The sequence below is a fragment of the Bufo gargarizans genome, chromosome 2 (assembly GCF_014858855.1).
Source record: "Bufo gargarizans isolate SCDJY-AF-19 chromosome 2, ASM1485885v1, whole genome shotgun sequence".
Classification (NCBI taxonomy): domain Eukaryota; kingdom Metazoa; phylum Chordata; class Amphibia; order Anura; family Bufonidae; genus Bufo; species Bufo gargarizans.
This window is the reverse complement of record NC_058081.1, coordinates 267,689,307-267,714,370: the sequence shown is the minus strand read 5'-3', so window position 1 is coordinate 267,714,370 and position 25,064 is coordinate 267,689,307. Positions and strand designations below refer to the sequence as shown.

Sequence of the window (25,064 nt, the reverse complement as noted above, 5' to 3'; positions counted from 1 at the left end):
ATCAGAGATATTTTGTATGTTGAATCTTTTATTACATAAAGGACATTTTCTGCGAATATTGTATATATCTGTGATTCTTATTTGTTCTGGATATCTGTATGTTATAGATGAAAAAACGGGGGGCACGTGTAGGGTAGAGGGAGAGTTGCAGTGCCGGAAAGAACAGCCTGACATGCAACTCTACGTCGACACCCACACGGACCACCCAGTTTAGATAAACCCCAAAAAAATTCATTCCGCATTTAGGCCCCTCGGTAAGAGGCTGCCAAATTAGTAAAGTTTTCTAGATTCTGCTCTTGATAGCCTCTCAATCTGATTGCCCCCCCCGCCAATGCTTCTCAACCCTCTCCAGCGCCACGAATGAGAGACCTCTAGGGTCTTGATGGTGTACGTCCTTGAAATGTTTGGACAGCGAATGTTTTTCATACCCTTTAGTGATGTTATTTAGGTGTTCCGCTATCCTAACTTTCAAGGCACGTTTGGTTCGCCCAATATATTGTCTCAGACATGGACACTGGATCAGGTAGATAACATTGGCGGAGTTGCATGTAAGAAAATGTTTAATGGTCATGGTGTGTGAATTTTGTGTGGAGGTGACTGTTTTTGTTTTTCTTGGGAACCTAGTCTTCCTACAGCCTAAGCATCTCCCACACCTGATAAAACCCTTCGATTGGAGCCAATTGGATGTTGGGCCTTTTTTGATTTTTTCTTTTACTGAGGGGGCTATTCCTAAATTGGGGGCCCTTGAATACGTAATTTTAGGGATTGGGGGCAAGAGCATCCCTATGGTTTTATCCCTATGTATATGGTGCCAGTGGGATTTTATAATAGATTCCACTTGTTTTGCCTGAGTATTATAAGGCAAAATAATTCCAAAATCCGAGTTATTTTCTTGTCTAGGTTTTCGTATTGGCTCGAAAAATGTTTTCCTAAAAAATTTTTTTTCCATGTGCGTTTTTGAGTGTAAGTGAGCTTTTGAGAAAGGCCTTTAGTGGAGGGGAGACAATCCTTCCATGTAAAGCTTGGGAAAACTGCCTCGAGTAGATATATGTATATCTATTTATTGCTTTAAAATAAATTTTATTTATATATGACATTGTACAAGTAAATTAGAACAATAGCACATATGCGAAAAATTAAGTATCTGTATGGAACACTACAACCATCACAAGGGGATTAAATCCTAGATAGAAAATCATAAATATAACCAGGATAGAAAAAACGCATTAAAACAAAAAAACTTAGGGATGTAAAATAACATCCAAAAACGACAGACTGGCTTTGGAAGATACAACCTTGGATCCAGACCAGATTTTCCTAAAGACCAACATCAGGTATAAATTACACTAATTCATAGAATGGGGGTATACCACTGAGGGAGGGGAAGAGTCTCCCCGAAACGCGTCTGGCGTCAAAAACTTGGATGAATACCCCGATTTCCTACTCAGCCTAGTGCACTATAAAGAAAAGGAATCCATTGACTTCACAAATAGAAGATTGCGATACGTCATCCAACAGCGCCGGCAAAGAAAGGTCCGTGATTCTCACATTGGACTGTGATTTGATACCATCTGTGAGAGACACGTGGGACGCGAGCAGCTCCATAGCCGGGACGCCGGCAGACTCAACGGAGCAGGGGTTCGATAGCAAGTCCCGACTTGACCAGCGGCGTGGGTGAAGGTAAGACCACAGTAGTGGGTATAACACTAAGAAGCGTTCTACCAAGTAATTTACAAATGAACTGCTTTGGCTACTCAAGCGAATAATTTCTGCTGTAACCAAGTTGTATGCTAGTATATTGCAACAACTAGCAACCGGAAAACTGACAACTTATAATCAGTCTGTAGCGGTTGGAGCGCTCTTTTGATACAGACGCTTGGACAGACTGTGCATAGACATAGGAAAATACCTAATGTCCAGAGACTCATTTACTCGATGGTGCGACATTTTGTTTTAAATTGAATATAGGATAACATGTCATCTGGTATATTTTGTCATCATACAAAGTTGGTGGACGAATCGCCACCTAAATAGACAGATACTGTTGGCACCGACCTGTCTCTACAACCAAATTGGTAATTTATATTACACCTAGGACCTGACAAGTCCAAGTGGGAATACTAGAGAGAGAGCCACCAGTACCTACTGAAATATATTTTTATGTCTGTTCTGTACTGAATACATCACCGAATCAGCATATGATATTTTGATAGGGAATAAGTATTTGTACCTTGTCTAATCGTTTTAATAGAGCAATTTTATCTACACAATTTTTAATTTATATGTTGAGTAAAGTGTCCTATATTTCCATATAAGAGTGACCATTCCACATTTTTTCCATAATACAAATTCTAACAGTCTATTCAGTAGGACTATCAGCTGTGTATCCACCTGACTTCTCCACAACGCAACTGATGGTCCCAACCCCATTTATAAGGCAAGAAATCCCACTTATTAAACCTGACAGGGCACACCTGTAAAGTGAAAACCATTTCAGGTGACTACCTCTTGAAGCTCATCAAGAGTATGCCAAGAGTGTGCAAAGCCGTAATCAAAGCAAAAGGTGGCTACTTTGAAGAACCTAGAATATGACATATTTTCAGTTGTTTCACACTTTTTTGTTATGTATATAATTCCACATGTGTTAATTCATAGTTTTGACGCCTTCAGTGTGAATCTACAATTTGCATAGTCATGAAAATAAAGAAAACTCTTTGAATGAGAAGGTGTATCCAAACTTTTGGTCTGTACTGTATGTTTTAATGTAACTGTGAAGCACTTTGGGCAACAACATTGCAATTAAATGTGCTATATAAATAAATAAAAGTTGAAATGCATTTCTCACTCTATCAAGCTTTCCATGTGCACTTTTTAAATTTTATCAATTGGTTAGTGTAATGTTTACTATCTTAACTCACTCCAAACACTCCACACAGTTACTCTGCCCACTCCATAAAGTTACTCTTCCCAGTCCAACCTTTCCACAGTTACTCCAGCCACACAACAGTTACTATATAAGTCCTAAACATGGTCTGGAGTAGCTTTTCATCCCATGGTTTAAGGTAAATAAGGAGGGATTAAAAAAGAAAAGATATAACAGTTTGCACAGTGGTTATTTTATTTTTATTATATGACTGAGTGGGGATTGTATGATGAGTATAGGTGATCCTGACTAGCCATGGGAGTGAGGGTTGCCCCCTGCAGTTATATCCTCCTTTAGTTCAAGTATGTATAATGTCCTCCGGTAGTGCCAACAGTACCAATACTGTAGTGCCAATGTATGTACAATGTTTCCCCCCTGTAGTGCCAACATGTATAAATAAAATAAAAAAATAATACTCACCTGACCCCTGCTCCATGCTATGTCACAGGGGAGGTGGTTGCGATTACATGACTGCGACCGCCTGTGGTGGGTTTCAGGCAGCATGATGATGTGCTTATGCACGATGATGTGCTTATGCACAACTGTACCAGTCCTGAGACCTGGCACAGGAAATTGGGATAATGCTATCGTGACCTCCTGAGCAATTCTACTGCCTTACAGGCTTCTGATCTAGTGGCCTAAGGCCTATGAGGCTCAATGGTAGGAACAGAAGTTTGGTCATAAACGCCCTGAGGTGCTCATCTCACCTCATAGCAGATGTGGCCCGCTGACCTCCAGTGTGCTTTTATAACTGTTAAACTAAAAATCCAAGAAAATCTAATGAATAGTCAAAAGAAAATTAGGACCTAATACTTATTCTGAGTACAGCATTGTGTGTGAACAGCTAACCAGTTTCTGAAACAGGCTAACATTCCTGAAATGTAATAAACTGGAACTCACTTCTAGCTAAGATTCACAATGCTCTGTATGCACATTGCAAACAATAAGCCACAGACATCACCTTGCATAGATTTCCTTCATGTTGCATGAATTAAAAATGTGATCTAATAAACCTGCACTGAAACATTGTTTTGCCCACGCACCCTCATTCCATGCGTTACAGGAATAACATTCATTACAAATTAGCTTTGACAAATTGCTGTATTACATTATGCGGTCCCTTTATCTAGCAAGAGCCAAACAGTTTAAAGGTGCTTTTTTTTTTTTTTTTTACACACTTTTGTGTTCTTTGCATCTGTTAATTTTGCAGTATTTATTTGCGGTAAAAACGCCATCTCCAGATATTAGTTTAAGGTTGATGGGAAACATAAAATGCAGGGCACACAAGTGTTTTTTCTTTGCTGCTAGCATTTTTGTTTATTAGTTTTTTTTTGGCTCTTTCTTGATGCTTTCCAAAAAATGACTTTTGGTGTTTAAAAGTGTCTCAACATCACCTTCTCTATAGGGTAAAAAAAACACCTTGAAGTAAATGCTAATGGTCCAGATATACCATGTGTCTACATCTAAAATCTGTTGGCACAATTCTGTCAACTAAGTTTTTTATTATTTTTCTGACTTGCTCTAAAAGGGGCAGAGCTTCATTCTAGTTAAAATTCTAGTCAAATTCTGTCTCAAAGTAAGCCAACCAATAGTTGGTAAATAATTAGATCTAGATAGCCTTATGACATTTATAGGACTAGTAAATCTTGGCTACTGTCTGCAGAAAAACATGACAACAGCAGATAAATGCAGGTGCCAAAAAAACTCAAATGTTTATTCAAGTGTTTTTTTACAGGCAAAAAAAACCATAAGTTTCTAAGGACCATGAAGGTGTTTTCCAGGGCTACTGATTCACTTGAATGGTAGCAGCGCTGCAGTAACCAGCCATGGCCACTACATAGTTTACGAAGCTGTGTATTTTGGTACCTGGTTCAGGAGATACAGCTCATGTAAACACCTGACCAGCAGAGGCGTCGGGATTCAGACCATATCAACCTGAAATAGATGACCTATCTAAAGGGCTCTTTCACACGAGGATCCACGGATCGGATCCGCAAAACACATACGGACGTCTGAATGGAGCCTTACAGGGCGGTGATCACCCCATATAGACTCCCTGTCATTGATCACCCCCTGTCATTGATCACCCCCCCTGTAAGGCTCCATTCAGACGTCCGTATGTGTTTTGCGGATCTGATCCATGGATCCGTAAAACACATACGGACGTCTGAATAGAGCCTTACAGGGGGGTGATCAATGACAGGGGGGTGATCAGGGAGTCTATATGGGGTGATCAGGGATTAATAAGTGGTTAATAAGTGACAAGGGGGGGTGTAGTGTAGTGTGGTGCTACTTATTACAGAGCTGCCTGTGTCCTCTGGTGGTCGATCCAAGCAAAAGGGACCACCAGAGGACCAGGTAGCAGGTATATTAGACGCTGTTATCAAAACAGCGTCTAATATACCTGTTAGGGGTTAAAAAAAATCGCATCTACAGCCTGGCAGGCTGTAGATCCACTCTCTTACCTGCAGTCCCTGTGAACGCGCGCACCTGTGTGCACGCGCTCACAGGAAGTCTCGCGATATGACGCGTAGATGCGTGACTCTGCCTGAGACAGCCGCCTCCGGACCGCGATCCTGCGTTAGGCGGTTAAGGATAGCTCATCAATAGTTAAGTCCCTTTAAAGTTGAATGTAATCTGGCAACAGTTGAGAGAAAACATACTACAGGATTTTTTAGGATATATAATTCAGCATCATTTGAATGGACATGCAATACAAATAGTCCAATGGACCTCGTCAAAGCTTTATATAGTCCCCAACATTTTCTGTTTGCTACAAACATACAAAATCAACTAGTACATTTAAGCACAACATAATCTTCAAGACTACTGCTTATATCAAGACATACAAATATTTGGGTTGCGGTGTATGAGAGTTACTAGGTTACAGAGATTCTTCTCCCAACTGGAAAAGTGCATTGAGAAAAACAATGTTGCCATGTAGCTCTAGGGGACCATGCAGAAGATTTCACTATTCCCTAAAGGAACCATTCACTCTAACAAAAAGATCACTGCTGTACAAAATTGAACACTTCCTTAAGGATGTTTTCAAACAATTACTATTCTAAACTTCTACTACAATTGAACTTCTAATCTGTGCAAGTTTAATATAAAAAAATAAAATAAAAAAAACCTGACAATTAATGAAACATTCATCACATGTTTCCAAGTACAATGTCCCTCCCCTGTTCTGGCAAGAAAACAACACTATCATATCCAATATTTTATTGCATAGAACACCCAAGATTAGATACAACTAGCTTGTATTATTCTAAAACTAAATCAGAATGCATGTGTAATGTGTAAACATTGGAGGCTATTTATTAAGACCAGAATATTACAGGCTGATTTTAATCTATGCCCCTCTGGCGTCAGATGCCCTACAATCAACAGTCGCATGTCTCTTAGGCCCCTTTCACACGGGCGAGTATTCCGCGCGGGTGCGATGCGCTAGTTGAACGCATTGCACCCGCACTGAATCCTGACCCATTCATTTCTATGGGGCTGTGCACACGAGCGGTGATTTTCACGCATCACTTATGCGTTGGGTGAAAATTGCAGCATGCTCTATATTCTGCGTTTTTTTACGTAACGCAGGCCCCATAGAAATGAATGGGGTTGCATGAAAATCGCAAGCATTCGCAAGCAAGTGCAGATGCGGTGCGATTTTCACGCATGAGTTCTAGGTGACAGTCTATTCACTGTATTATTTTCCCTTATAAGATGGTTAGAAGGGAAAATAATAGCATTCTGAATACAGAATGCTTAGTAGAATAGTGCTGGAAGGGTTAAAAAAAAATTAAAAAGTTAACTCACCTTATCCTCTTGATCGCGTAGTTCCCGGTCGGTCTCTTCTTTAGCTGTGGGCTAAAGGACCTGTGGTGATGTCAGATCACATGCTCCATCACCATGGTGATGGAGCATGTGATTGGAGCATGTGATCTGACATCATCAAAGGTCCTTTAGCCCACAGCTAAAGAAGAGACCGACCGGGAACTACGCGATCAAGAGGATAAGGTGAGTTAACTTTTTAATTTTTTTTAACCCTTCCAGCACTATTATACTAAGCATTCTGTATTCAGAATGCTATTATTTTCCCTTATAACCATGTTATAAGGGAAAATAATACAATCTTCAGAACATCAATCCCAAGCCCGAACTTCTGTGAAGAAGTTCGGGTTTGGGTACCAAACATGAGCGATTTTTCTCACGCGAGTGCAAAACGCATTACAATGTTTTGCACTCGTGCGGAAAAATCGTGCATTTTCCCGCAACGCACCCGCCTCTTATCCGGGCAAAAAACATGATGCCCGTGTGAAAGAGGCCTTAGGCTACTTTCACACTTGCGTTAGTAGCGGATCCATCTGGTGTCTGTGTCCAGTGCGGCCAGCCCCCCCTCCCTCCCCCCCGTTTTCAACTCATTGGCCAGTGCGGCCGCCTTCCCCCCCCAAATTAAAATGACCGACCCCCCATCATTGGTGGCAGCGGAGAGTTCCGATTGGAGTCCCAGTTTAATCGCTGGGACTCCGATCGGTAACCATGGCAACCAGGACGCTTCTGCATTCCTGGCTGCCATGGTTACTAAAGGAATTTTAGAAGCATTATACTTACCTGCGACGTCTGTGACCGGCCCGGCGCTCCTCCTACTGGTAAGTGACAGGTCTGTGCTATTAGCAATGCGCCGCACAGACCTGTCACTTACCAGTAGGAGGAGCGCCGGGCCGATCACGGACATCGCAGGTAAGTATAATGCTTCTAAAATTGCTTTAGTAACCATGGCAGCCAGGAATGCAGTAGCGTCCTGGTTGCCATGGTTACCGATCGGAGTCCCAGGAATTAAACTGCGACTCCGATCAGAACTCTCCGCTGCCACCAATGATGGGGGGTCGGTCATTTTAATTAGGGGGGAGGGGGGGGGGGCAGCCGCACTGGCCACCAATGAGTTAAATATAGGCAGCAGGGGGGCAGTCATGTAAACAGTTCTTTTAGTATATTCTAATTTGAAGCGTCCCCATCACCATAGGAACGCCTCTGTGTTAGAATATACTGTCGGATCTGAGTTTCACGATCCAACTCAAATCCGATGGTATATTCTAACATAGAGACGTTCCCATGGTGATGAGGACGCTTCAAGTTAAAATATACCATTGGACCATCAGATTGGACTCCTGACTTTACATTGAAAGTCAATGGGGGACGGATCCGTTTGCAATTGCACCATATTGTGTCAACGTCAAACTGATCTGTCCCCATTGACTTGCATTGTAAGTCTGGACAAATCCGTTTGGCTCCACACAGCCAGGCGGCAAGCTGCGTTCGGGTGTCCGCCTGCTGAGCGGAACGGAGGCCAAACGGTGCCAAACTGATGCATTCTGAGCGGATCCGCATCCACTCAGAATGCATTGGGGCAGTACAGATCTGTTCGGGGCCGCTTGTGAGAGCCTTCAAACGGAGCTCACAAGCGGAACCCCGAACGCAAGTGTGAAAGTAGCCTTAATAAGTGTGGTGAATCTGTGCAAGTCTCTGGACCAAACTGGAAATCTACACCAGTAAGGGAGCTAGTGAAGATTTCCACTGTAATCCAAAATTATATGTAATTCCTGGGGTACATTAAAATAAATGTGCCGAGCTGGCTATAGAAGCCTCTGAACCCCCCTGCTCCACCCACTTTTTGGAAAGGTGGCAAGCAAGGCTCTAAACAGTTTTCCGGTGTACAGGGGATGATAAATGTCCTCCTTTGTAACACAAATTTATGTTTTTAAACCTGGTCATCCTACACCACTCAGCTCAGGATATCTCAAGCCAAGAGGAAAACGTAAGGACCGAAATGTCCGTGTAAATACATAGGACATGGTTAAACAACGGAATACTGGGTTTACAGGCTAAGGCGACGTCCAATTTTGAATATAATAGAAATGATTTTTTTAATGCAAAAATAATAAAAAATGAAACTGTTTTACAAATAATCTTGGAGAGAAAAAATTCTACCACTTTGTGCACATGGCTCCTGTCTTGACCTATTTGGCTCCATCGATCAGTTACAAAAAAAAAACATGGCTGTAATCTGGTGCTGCAGTTTGCTCCTTCCTTTCAACTTGCCTTTGCATTTTTAAACCTAGAGAAGTTTGTAATCAAGGAGACAGATAGATCTGCAAAGGAGCTATACATAGAAAATGGTAGGACATTTTAAAGAGGTTATCCCATGAAAAGTATTACTATGCAATCAATATGGCATTTTTAATGAAGTATTCTTCCAATATAAATGCAATAGAGTAATATTAGTTTTTTATGTCCTCTCTGGTAGTGAGTGTCCCCTGCTGTTTCTCCTGTGTTCAAAATTCTGGTCCAACATACTATGCATGCAGTGGTGAATCCTGCTCCATTTCACCTTTCTGTACTGGCTCAGTATTCTAGAAGTGAAGCAGGTGAAGTCGCCCAGTCACCTTTTATTTATTCATCTGTAACTACTTCTTAATTTATAGAATAGAAGTAAATTGCTATATCAATCTCCATACAGTGGAGAAGGAAATTGGAAGTAGGGGTGGCATTGCATACTAATTCACTATTTATGAGTGGACTCCTGGGGCTGTGGTGTAAGGGACTATTTTCTATGCAGGGGAGGAAGACAGAAGGACAGAGCTTTGGGAACTGTTGGGACAAATCACTTAATGGTCAACATTGATGAGCACCTACAGAAAGTTGAGGGGTAAGTAAAGGTGAAAATTATACTGGGGTGCTGTGTTTTCTGCATTGGCATATGTAAAATAATGGTGTGCATTAATCTAGTTTATTTTCTTTCTTTCTATAACCCCAATAAATCAAGACTATTTGCAAAAATACTTTTCAGATTTTTTAGTTTAGAAACGGATGTATTGGAACAATGAAAACACAGCCTTCACATTTATTAGACTGAATGAACAAAGCTCAAGTTTAGTTGCATGAGAAGTGTAATAATTTAAGAACTGCTTTGTTTTACATAAAAAAACATGCAATATTAATGACAAATATGATGGTCATGCCTGGTAGTGGTTATCTGCAAAGATCATGCAAAATGCTATCACTTACTGGTACTTCCACATATTTCGAGGCAGCTTTTACCTAGAAATGCAATGTAATACTGAACAGTTATAGAAATAATAAGTAATAATATTTTTTTCTGTTCTGAGAATATTACTGCATTTTCTGACTTAATTACTTACTATTGTTCTAATTAAATCAAGTTACCAGATGAACCAGATGAGACAATTTAATTATTTCATTCACATTTTGGAATACTATAACCCAGAGACAAATTAGAAAACGTGCCCTTACAAAAAACTAATGATACATTAGACAGACAGAAAAGGATCAATTTAGATTTTAATTTACATTCTTCTGTTTCATGGATTTCCTCCTTAGCAGGACAAGGTTTATTCACTGTGAACATATTTAATATCACAGCAATAGATTAGATTGCAATAACTGAAAAAAAAATCTAGAGGTCAAGAGTTTCAGAAACCTCAGCAATAACCTGCAACGCAAAGCATTATTAAAGAGCCACTGTCCGCATGATCAACCCTATTAAACCAGGCATATTGCCCTTAAAGGGGTTGTCCAGGTTCAGAGCTGAACCTGGACATCCCTCCATTTTCACCCCGGCAGCCCCCCTGACATGAGCATCGGAGCAGTTCATGCTCCGATGCTCTCCTTTGCCCTGCGCTAAATCGCGCAGGGCAAAGGCATTTTTCTGAGTTCCGGTGACGTACCGGGGCTCTCTATGGGGCTGACAGGAACCCCGGTGACGTCACCGGCACTGATGGGCGGGATTTGGCTCTGCCCTAGCCAGTAAAACGGCTAGGGCAGAGCTAAAGCCCGCCCCTCAGAGCCGGTGACGTCACCGAACACACTGCTGGGCGGAAGTTACCGCCCGGCAGTGTGTTATTGTAAACACAAGAGCCCGTGCCCTGCGCGATCTAGCGCAGGGCACGGGAGCGCATCAGAGCATGAGATGCTCCGATGCCAGGCTCAGGAGGGCTGCCGGGGTGAAAATAAGGGTAAGTCCGGGTTCAGCTCTGAACCCGGACAACCCCTTTAAGGAATAATCCCTTTCACCTTTGAGTGACAAGGCTGGACATCTTATCCAGCCTTGTGTTTTTGTGGCAGCGCGGAGGCTCAGTGTCTTGGCGCTTGCACTGTGAATCAGATGTTGCTTTGTGAGCTTGGAAAACAGCAGAAGATCCAATGCACAGGCGCAGTCAGCTTAGTGACTTGGCATCTGTGCAGTGAATCTGAATAGGCTCTGCTTTAGGAGCAGTGCTCCTAGCTCTGTGGCCAGCTACCTGATGCTCCAGCCAGGTAATTTACATAAATATAAAAATGTATGTATATATATATATATATATATATATATATATCGCGGCCATTATTAACCCTTTATAGAAAAGAAAGATATTGTTTTACTCAGCATGATCAACCCTATCAGGCAAAATGCCTAATTAAATAGGTATGATTATCAGGGGTGGACTGGGAAGTTAAAAGTGGCACTCGGAAAAAATAAATACATTTGAAAGTGGCCCCAGGTGCAAATTGACAGAAGGTCAATTAGACAGGGTCAGCAATACTATAGCACAAATTACTTTCCCAACAGAACCATATACCATAGTACAGCACAATATATTACCCCAAAAGCTGTCCCTTTGTTGTGGCCATCAGTATATGCCATTTTATGTCTTTCTTCTCCAGTTGGCTCTGATTAAGATATGGAGCATGGGGCTTAGGAGGTGAGAAGCAGGCCACAGCCGTTAAATTTATGAGGGCACGTGCGGTCCCTGGCTGGGTACAGGAGTACCTGATTCTGACAGCATTAATTACCACTGAGAGCTCATTATGTACTTGGCCAGTGGCAGAGAGAATGGCATGTGCGGCCCCCTGGGCATCAGCCCACCCAGAAATTTCCCTGTAGGGTCTATAGCCAGTCCACCCTTCATGATCATGCTGACAGAGGCTGTTTAAATATGTCAGTAAATTTGCACCTAAGAAACTAGCTGACCTGTTGCATGTGCACTTGACAACTGAACACATCTGTGTTGGTCTCATGTCCATGAGCGCCGGCATTGCTGAGAACAATTATGTTTTAACCACCTCCCGACCGCTGTACGCACCGATGAGTCCGGGAGGTGGTTGATTTACTCCTCCTGGACGCATCGGCGCGTCATCTCGCGATAGCCGAGATTATCTGTGAACGCACGCACACAGGCGCGCGCGCTCACAGGGACGGAAGGTAAGCGAGTGGATCTCCAGCCTGCCAGCGGCGATCGCTCGCTGGCAGGCTGGAGATGTGATTTTTTTAACCCCTAACAGGTATATTAGACGCTGTTTTGATAACAGCGTCTAATATACCTGCTACCTGGTCCTCTGGTGGTCCCTTTTGTTAGGATCGACCACCAGAGGACACAGGTAGCTGTGTAAAGTAGCACCAAACACCACACTACACTACACCCCCCCCTGTCACTTATTAACCCTTTATGAACCACTGATCACCCCATATAGACTCCCTAATCACCCCCCTGTTATTGATCACCCCCCTGTCATTGATCACCCCCCTGTAAGGCTCCATTCAGAGGTCCGTATGATTTTTACGGATCCACGGATACATGGATCGGATCCGCAAAACACATACGGACGTCTGAATGGAGCCTTACAGGGGGGTGATCAATGACAAGGGGGTGATCACGCATATAGACTTCCTGATCACTTCCCTGTCATTGATCACCCCCCTGTAAGGCTCCATTCAGACGTCTGTATGATTTTTACGGATCCACTGATACATGGATCGGATCCGCAAAACACATACGGACGTCTGAATGGAGCCTTACAGGGGGGTGATCAATGACAGGGGGGTGATCAATGACAGGGAAGTGATCAGGAAGTCTATATGCGTGATCACCCCCTTGTCATTGATCACCCCCCTGTAAGGCTCCATTCAGACGTCCATATGCGTTTTGCGGATCCGATCCATGTATCAGTGGATCCGTAAAAATCATACGGACGTCTGAATGGAGCCTCACAGGGGGGTGATCAATGACAGGGGGGTGATCAGGGAATCTATATGGGTGATCACCTCCCTGTCATTGATCACCCCCCTGTAAGGCTCCATTCAGACGTCCGTATGTGTTTTGCGGATCCGATCCATGTATCCATGGATCCGTAAAAATCATACGGACGTCTGAATGGAGCCTTACAGGGGGGTGATCAATGACAGGGGGGTGATCAGGGAGTCTATATGGGTGATCACCCCCCTGTCATTTATCACCCCCCCTGTAAGGCTCCATTCAGACATTTTTTTGGCCCAAGTTAGCGGAAATTGTTTTTTTTTTTTTTTTTTCTTACAAAGTCTCATATTCCACTAACTTGTGTCAAAAAATAAAATCTCACATGAACTCACCATACCCCTCACGGAATCCAAATGCTTAACATTTTTTTGACATTTATATTCCAGACTTCTTCTCACGCTTTAGGGCCCCTAAAATGCCAGGGCAGTATAAATACCCCACATGTGACCCCATTTCGGAAAGAAGACACCCCAAGGTATTCCGTGAGGGGCATATTGAGTCCATTAAAGATTTACATTTTTGTCCCAAGTTAGCGGAAAGGGAGACTTTGTGAGAAAAAAAAAAAAAAAAAATCAATTTCCGCTAACTTGTGCCCAAAAAAAAAAATTCTATGAACTCGCCATGCCCCTCATTGAATACCTTGGGGTGTCTTCTTTCCAAAATGGGGTCACATATGGGGTATTTATACTGCCCTGGCTTTTTAGGGGCCCTAAAGCGTTAGAAGAAGTCTGGGATCCAAATGTCAAAAAATGCCCTCCTAAAAGGAATTTGGGCACCTTTGCGCATCTAGGCTGCAGAAAAGTGTCACACATGTGGTATCGCCGTACTCAGGAGAAGTTGGGGAATGTGTTTTGGGGTGTCATTTTACATATACCCATGCTGGGTGAGAGAAATATCTTGGTCAAATGCCAACTTTGTATAAAAAAAATGGGAAAAGTTGTCTTTTGCCAAGATATTTCTCTCACCCAGCATGGGTATATGTAAAATGACACCCCAAAACACATTCCCCAACTTCTCCTGAGTACGGCGATACCACATGTGTGACACTTTTTTGCCGCCTAGGTGGGCAAAGGGGCACACATTCCAAAGAGCACCTTTAGGATTTCACCGGCCATTTTTTACACATTTTGATTTCAAACTACTTACCACACATATGGGCCCCTAATTTGCCAGGGCAGTATAACTACCCCACAAGTGACCCCATTTTGGAAAGAAGACACCCCAAGGTATTCCGTGAGGGGCATGGCGAGTTCCTAGAATTTTTTATTTTTTGTCACAAGTTAGCAGAAAATGATTATTTTTTTTTTTTCTTACAAAGTCTCAGATTCCACTAACTTGTGACAAAAAATAAAAAATTCTAGGAACTCGCCATGCCTCTCACGGAATACCTTGGGGTGTCTTCTTTCCAAAATGGGGTCACTTGTGGGGTAGTTATACTGCCCTGGAAATTTAGGGGCCCTAATGTGTGCGAAGTAGTTTGAAATCAAAATCTGTAAAAAAATGGCTGGTGAAATCCTAAAGGTGCTCTTTGGAATGTGGGCCCCTTTGCCCACCTTGGCTGCATAAAAGTGTCACACATCTGGTATCGCCGTACTCAGGAGAAGTTGGGCAATGTGCTTTGGGGTGTAATTTTACATATACCCATGCTGGGTGAGATAAATATCTTGGTCAAACTTTGTATAAAAAAATGGGAAAAGTTGTCTTTTGCCAAGATATTTCTCTCACCCAGCATGGGTATATGTAAAATGACACCCCAAAACACATTCCCCAACTTCTCCTGATTACGGCGATACCAGATGTGTGACACTTTTTTGCAGCCTAGGTGGGCAAAGGGGCCCACATTCCAAAGAGCACCTTTCGGATTTCACCGGTCATTTTTTACAGATTTTGATTTCAAACTACTTTGCACGCATTTGGGCCCCTAAAATGCCAGGGCAGTATAACTACCCCACAAGTGACCCCATTTTGGAAAGAAGACACCCCAAGGTATTTCGTGATGGGCATAGTGAGTTAATGGAAGTTTTTATTTTTTGTCACAAGTTAGTGGAATATTAGACTTTGTAAGAAAAAAAAAAAAGAAAAAAAAAATCATCATTTTCCGCTAACCTAATCTATGAACTCACTATGCCCATCAGTGAATACCTTAGGGTGTCTACTTTCCGAAATGGGGTCATTTGTGGGGGATTTCTACTGTCTGGGCATTGTAGAACGTCAGAAAATCAGAGCTGCTTCAAAAAGCGGAAATTCACATTTTTGTACCATAGTTTGTAACTTTTACCCAAACCATTTTTTTACCCAAACATTTTTTTTTATCAAACATTTATATATGGATGTCGTTTTTTTTTGCAAAATTTTACAACTGAAAGTGAAAAATGTCATTTTTTTTGCAAAAAAATCGTTACATTTTGATTAATAACAAAAAAGTAAAAATGTCAGCAGCAATGAAATTCCACCAAATGAAAGCTCTATTAGTGAGAAGAAAAGGAGGTAAAATTCATTTGGGTGGTAAGTTGCATGACCGAGCAATAAACGGTGAAAGTAGTGCAGTGCAGAAGTGTAAAAAGTGGCCTGGTCATTAAGGGTGTTTCAGCTAGGGGGGTTGAAGTGGTTAATACACATTTCTTTTATCTATTTGTTATATGCATGCTGTTAATTTTCAGTGTTCAGCATCAGTTTCAACAGATCTGCATTGGTACCGTTTTTAGCCATAGAAGTCAATGGGCTGAATTTAAAAATACATTTTGCATATTTGCATACAATTTCAGCAACATTCCAAAACAGCAAAGTAAAAAAAAAAAAAGTTAATAACCTTAATATGGAACAAAAATGTATACAGTACGGAAACAAAAATAGAACAACTTATGAAAAAAAATCTGTTTTGCATAACTGTAGTTCATCTGTATTTTCATATACAAGTGTGCATGAGTCCTAAAACTGTATCCAAAACCAGGGTTCCAAATCATAAAATATTATAACATGCTTTACATCATATTTCTAAGCCATCATGATTAAAGAATTGAGAAAATGCAGACTCCAGCTTATTTAAAATGATCTGCCGACAGTGGGCGTAACTCCTATGAAGGCAGGCAATGCAGCTGCTATAGGGCCTGTCGTGAAAGGGGGACTGGCAATGTATGCAAGGCGTGCCCCCTAATTACACTGGCTATCAGTGCAGAGGAGAATACGGGATTAGGAGAAGGACCTTTGACCAGTGGCGTCTCTAGCTTTCAAATTTTGGGGGGGCACACTGGGGGCCAGGACAAAAGTAGGGGGGGCAGCTATAACAACGATATATTTACACAAGTACACTTAGAAATGCTGCGATACTTTACCCAATACCTAAAACCGCAACAGGGAAGAAAAGTCCAGCTGTCTGTGGATGACACTGCTATGGGGGGGGATCTGTGGATGCCACATACCGTGTAATGTATAGCATCTTATGCTATATGTGTCATCCACAGATCCACCCCATGACAGTGTCATCCCCATTTCCCCCTCCATAACAGTGTCATCCACAGATCCCCCTCCCCGCCACTCACAGGAGTGTACATTTGACATTTCTAAACCGTAATCCATATCCTGCAGTAACTTTAACTTTAAATCAGGATTAAGTGGCCGCTCATCTCTACTAGTACCTTAACCTTACACCACTCGGCTAGCTTCGGTAACAGGGCCAGGCTACAGCCTACAGGTCCTGCCTTTTAGTTCTTATCGAGCGAGTGCTGATTTCTGCAGGTCAGAGGATACGGATTACAGTTTAGAAGAAATGTACACTCCTGTGAGCGGTCCAGACCAGTGGCGGATCTAGAGCCCGGTCTCGGGAGGGGCACTTCCAGATAATTTTCTGTCCGCCACCACAGAACAAGGGTGCTTATAGAACAGACTGCACAGTGTAGAGGTATACTGTATATTGTGGGGCACAGCGTGGCGGTATACTGTATATTGTGGGGCACAGTGTAGGATATATGTGTATAACAAACATATTTGACATGAAGACTTACAGTTACTTGGCTTGGCCCTTGGGGGTCTCGGACGCCACTTCCACACTTTGGCCGGGGGCTCGGCGGAGCTGATGTGTTTTATCCTAATGAGAAAGATTTCATAATAAGTATTTGGAGAAGGGGCAGCGGGATAGCAGAGCAGGGAGAGGCTGGTGCTGCTACTAGGGGTCATACCATGTGGGAGTAATAAAGCCCACCATAATGCCCCCCGGTAGTAATAATTCTCCTTATAATGTGACAATGCAAAAAATACCCCCTTATGCCCCCAGTTGAGCTAATGTCCCCCATAATGTGCCAGTATAAAATACCCCTATATAGTGCCCCCAGTAAATGCCCCATAGTGCTCCTCTCCCCCTTCCTCCTAGTGCCCCCATAATGTACCAGTATAAAATGCCCCAGTAGATGCCCTCAATGTCCCCCATAATTTTGCAAGTATAAATTACCCCTTCTTAGTGCCCCCGTAGATGACTCCACGTGCCAGTAATAAGACCCACATTACGTGCCAGTAATAAGCCCCCCATCATGTGCCAGTATTAGGTCCCCCCATCATGTGCCAGTATTAGGTCCCCCCATGATGTGCCAGTATTAAGCCCCCCATCATGTGCCAGTATTAAGGCCCCCCCATCATGTGCCATTATTAAGTAAGTACCCCCCCTTCATGTGCCATTATTAAGTAAGTCCCCCCCAATGTGCCATCATTAAGTAAAGTCCCCCCCAATGTGCCATTTTTAAGTAAGCCCCCCCCATCATTTTTAAGTCCCCCCCCCCCCAAGTATCACTATTGTAAAAAAAAAAAAAAAAAAAATTATACTTACCTCAGTGTCAGCGATGCGATGCAGGCCTCTTCTGGCCTGTGTCCCACGCTGTATGGCTCAGGCGGCGCGATGACGTCATCGCGCGCCTGCCTCTGATAGGCTGCCGGTCTAGTGCCTGCAGCCTATCAGAGCAAGGGGAAGGGACACGCCTCTCCCTCCCCTGCACCGCCGCTTAGTGATGGGAAGTTCGGATCTTTTAGGTGAATCGGTTCATTTGAATCAGCTTATTCAAATGAACCAATTCATGAATCGGATATTCGGTTCACTTGGTGAGTCAGACTGCTGAGCTGACTCGCAAGTGAACCGAAGACTCTAGGTGCCGATGCGCATGCGCAGATGCTTGATACATTCGATTCACTCACTACTTGCTGCGCTGCTGACTCAGTGCAGTCGGCTCGTCTTCTTCAGCTCTCTCTGAACTCTGATTACTAGTATTGAGTGATTTATTATAGTAAAGGGAAGCTGAGGCTGACGCCGGACAGGAGGAGTCAGGAGTCAGACAGGAGTCAGAAGCTGTCACTGTGGTGTGCAATGTGAATTGTTGTCTGTTGTGCATTGTTACCCACAGTGACAACAGTCTGACACTGACAGTACAATCCATAAAGGTGATGTGAACCCACCCTTAGGCCCCTTTCACACTTGCGTTGTCCGGATCCGGCATAGAGTTCCGTCGTCGGGGCTCTATGCCGGAAGAATCCTGATCAGGATTATACCCATGCATTCTGAATGGAGAGAAATCCGTTCAGGATGCATCAGGATGCCTTCAGTTCCGGAACGGAACGTTTTTTGGCTGGAGAAAATACTGCAGCATGCAGTACTTTTTGCTCCGGCCAAAAATCCTGAAGACTTGCCGCAAGGCCGGATCCGGAATTAATGCCCATTGAAAGGCATTGATCCGAATCCGGCCTTAAGCTAAACGTCGTTTCGGCGCATTGCCGGATACGACGTTTAGCTTTTTCTGAATGGTTACCATGGATGCCGGGACGCTAAAGTCCTGGCAGCCATGGTAAAGTGCAGCGGGGAGCGGCATACTTACCGTCCGTGCGGCTCCCGGGGCGCTCCAGAGTGACGTCAGGGCGCCCCAGGCGCATGGATGACGTGATCGCATGTACACATCATCCATGCGCATGGGGCGCTCTGACGTCATTCTGGAGCGCCCCGGGAGCCGCACGGATGGTAAGTATACCGCTCCCCGCTCCTACTATGGCAACCAGGACTTTAATAGCGTCCTGGCTGCCATAGTAACACTGAAAGCATTTTGAAGACGGATCCGTCTTCAAATGCTTTCAGTACACTTGCGTTTTTCCGGATCCGGCGTGTAATTCCGGCAAGTGGAGTACACATCGGATCCGGACAACGCAAGTGTGAAAGGGCCCTTAGTTATATAGCTACTGAATGAGATGCCTTTAACATATATATCTCCTGAGAAGCCAATTTGATTCTAAAGGGTTAATTTAATTCAAACTCAGTGTAAGGCTACTTTCACACTAGCGTTCGTCGGTCCGCTCGTGAGCTCCGTTTGAAGGAGCTCACGAGCGGACCCAAACGCCTCCGTCCAGCCCTGATGCAGTCTGAATGGATGCGGATCTGCTCAGACTGCATCAGTCTGGCGGCGTTCAGCCTCCGCTCCGCTCGCCTCCGCACGGACAGGCGGACAGCTGAACGCTGCTTGCAGCGCTCAGCTGTCCGCCTGGCCGTGCGGATCCGTTCAGACTTAGGCTACTTTCACACTAGCGTTCGATCGGATCCGTTCTGAACGGATCCGATCATAATAATGCAGACGGAGGCTCCGTTCAGAACGGATCCGTCTGCATTATATTAGCATATAAAAGCTAAGTGTGAAAGTAGCCTCGTACGGATCCGTCCAGACTTTCAATGTAAAGTCAATGGGGGACGGATCCGCTTGAAGATTGAGCCATATTGTGGCATCTTCAAACGGATCCGTCCCCATTGACTTACATTGTAAGTCTGGACGGATCCGCACGGCCAGGCGGACACCCGAACGCTGCAAGCAGCGTTCAGCTGTCTGCCTGGCCGTGCGGAGGCGAGCGGAGCGGAGGCTGAACGCCGCCAGACTGATGCAGTCTGAGCGGATCCGCATCCATTCAGACTGCATCAGGGCTGGACGGCTGCGTTCGGGTCCGCTCGTGAGCCCCTTCAAACGGAGCTCACGAACGGAAACCCGAACGCTAGTGTGAAAGTAGCCTAACAATGTAAGTCAATGGGAACGGATCCGCTTGAAGAGGTCACCATATGGCTCAATCTTCAAGCGGATCCGTCCCCCATTGACTTTACATTGAAAGTCTGAACAGATCCGCTCAGGCTGCTTTCACACTTAGAATTTTTTCTAAGTTATTAATGCAGACGGATCCGTACTGAACGGAGCCTCCGTCTGCATTAATATGATCGGATCCGTTCAGAACGGATCCGATCAAGCGCAAGTGTGAAAGTAGCCTTACCTGTTCTACCCTCTGACTCACTGCTCTTTTAACTCAATGAATCGAATGAGTCACAAGTCGGATCTTTAGATTCTTTTAACTTGTGACTCATTCGATTCCTTTCTATTCTTAGACTCCCTGCACTTGTGTGACTCAGACGACTCGATTCAGAGAGCTGCTGGTGTGCTGTGCTTGCCCCCTCAGCTCTGGTCGGTGATTGGTTGGTGGGCGGGGAGGGGTGGGGCTGGCAGAAGCAGCCTCCACTCTGAGATCATATTACGCTCCTCCCCGTCCCTCCCTCAGGCTCCGGCTCCCTGCGTCCCTGCTGCCAGCAGCGTGAGGTGAGAGAGAGACTGTGACTGAGCTGAGCTGAACTCGGATCAGTCAAGTGAATGCTGCTGGGGGGGGGGCGCATTTTAGTTGGGGGGGCACATGGGGGGGCCCAGCATGATGTTGGGGGGGCCGTGGCCCCCTCTGGCCCCCCCCTGGCGACGCCACTGCCTTTGACCAGTACAGGAAGCCAGAGCATAGCAGTCCAAATGAGAAATCTGAAGGGCCTGTGATGTCATTATCATGCTGGTTGCAGAGGAGGTAGGTGAAAGTGCAGCCGGAACAGTTCATGGAGGGAGTATGGAACACTATATAATATTCAGCAGCTGGCACAGTCCTTGCAAGAGTGATTGCACACTATATAAAAGGCAGCAGGCACAGTTTATCAGGTAAGACTAGGTGCACACTCATGATCAGGTTCCATATTCTGTTCCAGCATAGCCAGGGCGGATAGTGGGAGGGGCTAGTGGCAGGTAGTGAGAGAGGGCAGGGGATTGGGTCCCAATTCAGATTCTTGCTATGGGGCCCAAAGTTTTCTATGCACGCCCCTGCTGTCGGTCCATGGTGCACAGACATTACTTTCAGCTCCACAATGAAGAATAATTTCCTATTTATGTATCCCATGCCCAAGGAGAAGATACAGACAATTTCTTAATGCCAGCTGCAAACTTTGACCCCTAAAAATAATCTCCCATAGTACTGTTTATAATAGCATACTAAAACATCAGAATCCTATGAAAACTATATACCCATCTATAAACAGAGTGTCAAACTGCAGCTTGAAGGCTGTACACCTTTTGGGACAATTTTTTTTATTAGATTTTATTCATCTGGGGCTGAAAAACATTTTTTCATTTGTTCTTTATTAAAAATATTGAGCTTCTATCTGTGTGCATCCTACTTTCATTCTTTACTTTGAACCTAATAACCCTTATCTCTAAATTACTAAGAGGTTATAAACACTTATTTAAGCAACATTCTTATCAGTAAGATAGGGATTGAGCTTTGGTGAATGTTTATAATGTCAGAGAGCAGAGATAAGGAGCCCGTCAGTTCCCTGTCTGATGGAGCTGAGAGAAAATTAAGATTCTGCTAGCAGAGCATCTCAGCTATGTACAGAGAAAGGGACACCATATCTTTAATAACGACCAATTGAAAAAAAAAATAGATTTTTAACTCAAAATGAGTACAATGTACTAATAAAAAAAAATTGCCCCCAAAGTTGTACATAGCCTTTAAATTATTGCTATACCAGCAATAATTTAAAGGCTATAATCTTGTTCTACCCAAGAGTCTATCACTGTGTTACCTCGTATTGGAATAAATATACTTACAGTGAAAGAAAGGATTGATGAAAACAAAGTCCCTTCATCATATCTTGCCAACTTTGAAAGAACTCCTTCAAGCACTGAAACAAACTTAATAAACACAAACACAAGATTAAATAAGATTAAAGGTAAAACAGGAATAGTAAAAGTAACAGCTAGATTTTAAGACTTGTGAAGACGTTTACACTAGATTTTGGCAGAAACTGCGCTGATAGGCCATTGCAAGGCATGACATTTAACATTAATGGTAACATTTTAGACTTTTCTCTTTGCTGATAAAATTTAGAAAGTGGCACGGTGACAAGGTGTGGTATTCAAAGGGATTAAGTTTAAATGTATTAACTAAAATATGTGGTAATTGCACAACATGGTGTAATTAAGAGGGGAAAATTTGGAAAACATTTTTTACATAAATTTTATCCTACCTGGTGGTCTAGGGTAGTGGAGGGGTTGATGCATTTTTCTGTGGTGGTTTAGGGTTTTACTGGGTTAATTCAAGGGGTTTACTCCATGTTTGCGACTTTATAAATATTGTTGCAAATGTCATTTCTATGCCGTGCTCGCCACTCTATGAAACAGGAATATGGTGAGGGCGGTGTCAACAGGCTCGCCATATTTATCTTCATTTATGCCAAATTTCTGGTGTAAATTACAGAAATCTATGGTGTTGCTGCAGATTTATATTTAGGATTATGGACTGTTGGAGGATGCACCTAATTATTCAAAGCCTGCGCCTTGTCACAAATTTGGTGCATCTTCTGGCAGCGCAGGCAATATTGTAGACCAGTGTAAAATGCTGGTCGATAATAAATCTTACCCTTTGTGTTCCCTGATGGTCCCATTTATAAATCATTGATGGTAGTGACTAATGGTAACAACTCTTATATCACTTTTACCAGTGACCTGTATACAAAGATATTGTACCTGTATGCAGAGAAAATGCAGATTGGGTATCTGCATGTGTCCAATAAATCCCTGTGATGTTATTATTGATGGTCAAAATACAAAATATACTAGTCCTGCATTTGGGAACACAGGGTATAATGAGCAATTTATTAGTTCCCAGTCCCTGTACAGGATCAAGCTGTCTTAGCTTTCCTCTAGCAACCAGTTTGGAGACATACACTTTTCTGTATTGTCTGATAGACGGTACAAGGTATGTGTGGTTTATGGCTGCTGATATGAAAGGGAACATAACTGATACAGGAATTGTATTGATTATTAGAGTCTCCAGGAAGTACAGCACTGCACTCAGAGCATGGAGTTACAGAGTAGACGCATACAAAGCCTTAGGAACATGTTTATTGTCTGCATCTGATCTGAATTTTTTGCGGGTGCGATGTGAACCATGTGCTCTCCACATCTGTATGTCCGTTCCGTGACATCCACAAAAATATAGAACATGTCCTATTCTTGCCCGCATTATAGACAAGGATATAATTGTTCTATTATGGCCCAGACATTTCGTAAAATGAGGAACACACGAGGCCGGTATCCACAAAAATGACAATGACCATGTGCATAAGCCCTCAGACTGAATTCACAATTCAGTTACTTGGATCAGTGATTTCCATCAGAAATTGTGAGCCAAAACCAGGAGCAGTTTAGAAACACAGAACAGGTACAAATCAAATCATTATATCCAATCTCTGAGTAGGCTTCACTACTGGTTTTGGTTCGCAATAACTGATGGAAATCACTGATCAAATAACTGAAGTGTGAACTCAGCCTTACTCGTTACTATCCTGCATTATATATGCCTCCAGCAATAGAATCCCCCCAAGATGACTCATTTTGTTTCATTCTAAACAGTAAAGCCGACAAATGAGCTACAGGAAACAGACACATCAGCCTACTCTGACTGTTGTAGCAACCAGAGTGAAATTAGATTTGTTTGTTTAATAAAAAAAATATAAAGAACTGATTTAAATAATATGCAATTTTCTAATTATATACTCCCTTAAAAATAAGACAAGATGATGTAGGTTCTCAAGCATTCTCAAGTATTCCCATGTACTGTTGAGGATCTAAATTCATGAGCAGTTCATTTGTCCAAGCTCGTTCTTAAGTACATAACTCATAAAAGCGAATTATGCTCTAGGCATTTACTGAGACAATACATATCATTTACAGCATCATCTAAAAAACGTATAGAAATTACAGAACATTGAAATACCTACCTTAGAAACCAAAAGCGAAATTATTTCTTTAACAGTTTCTTCAATTAAGTCATCGATTTTGGAATGGTACTGTTGCTACATTTTAAATACATAACAGCATAAGTATTGTATTATATCAGTAGATAGAACAAAAGGCAAAATTAAATGGCATTTACACTACTTTTAGTGCATTAGTTTAAACATCAGCAGATTAGAACCTTGAAAATGATCCATCCAATCAACACTCTTTTATTCTAAGTGGTACATTTTCCCATGTTCGATGCAGAGTTAAGCAGCTAGTGGGGTTATTATTTAGATGAATTGATTTTTCCATTCTCATTCAAGAGAAGGAATGTGAAGGATACTTTTTGTGTTTCCTACAATTAAGGAAGACGTGCATTTTTCTAAAGAGTTGGTCTAGATGGAAAGCAAAAAGACTAGAAAAAGATTCAATTAATACAACATTGCTTGCCTCACAACACGCATTCTTAAGTTAGTCTAAATGTGCTTTAGACAGAAATGAGGATCTATTTATCCACCCAAGATAGCAGGAAATAAAAGCATTACATATTTTTTTCACAATATATTCAAATTAATACACAATAGAAATTTCTCTAACAAAGTGAAAAAGATGGCAAATTAACAAACGTGATAAATAGCATATCCAATCCTTTATCCATTGTAGGAATTTATTTTGTTCTTGGCAAGATCAAACTATGTAAACACATGGTTAGAGAAAATGTCTAAGTTGCTCAATTAGATAATATTGCAATTTCTTGTGTTTAAAGTAAACTGCTTCAAACAAAATCAACATTACAATAGTTTCCTCCGTTAGTACTTGTTCTTCAAAAACATCATAATACTGTGTAGACACAGAGGGAAAATAGACAAAGTAATAGCCTCATTGCTCACCCCATTTACTTCTATTTTCTTCTAAAAAGAAATGTAAAAAACCCACACAAGTACACTATTGTTTTAC

The 25,064-nt window shown here is 42.7% G+C and overlaps 1 protein-coding gene across 5 annotated transcripts in view; it reads right to left on the bottom strand.

Annotated features, from left to right (window-relative positions):
* CADPS2 (calcium dependent secretion activator 2) overlaps window positions 1-25,064 on the bottom strand; it is a 605,828-nt gene that overhangs the window by 62,516 nt on the left and 518,248 nt on the right. For 3 of the 5 annotated variants that reach the window (XM_044280279.1, XM_044280275.1, XM_044280276.1), the window contains 3 exons: window positions 24,107-24,181; window positions 21,933-22,016; window positions 9,989-10,021 (listed from right to left, as the gene is read on the bottom strand). In XM_044280279.1, the coding sequence (XP_044136214.1) occupies window positions 9,989-10,021; window positions 21,933-22,016; window positions 24,107-24,181 (192 nt within the window). The remainder of the gene's footprint in view (window positions 1-9,988; window positions 10,022-21,932; window positions 22,017-24,106; window positions 24,182-25,064) is intronic. The other 2 variants (XM_044280277.1, XM_044280278.1) reach the window with 1 other exon arrangement.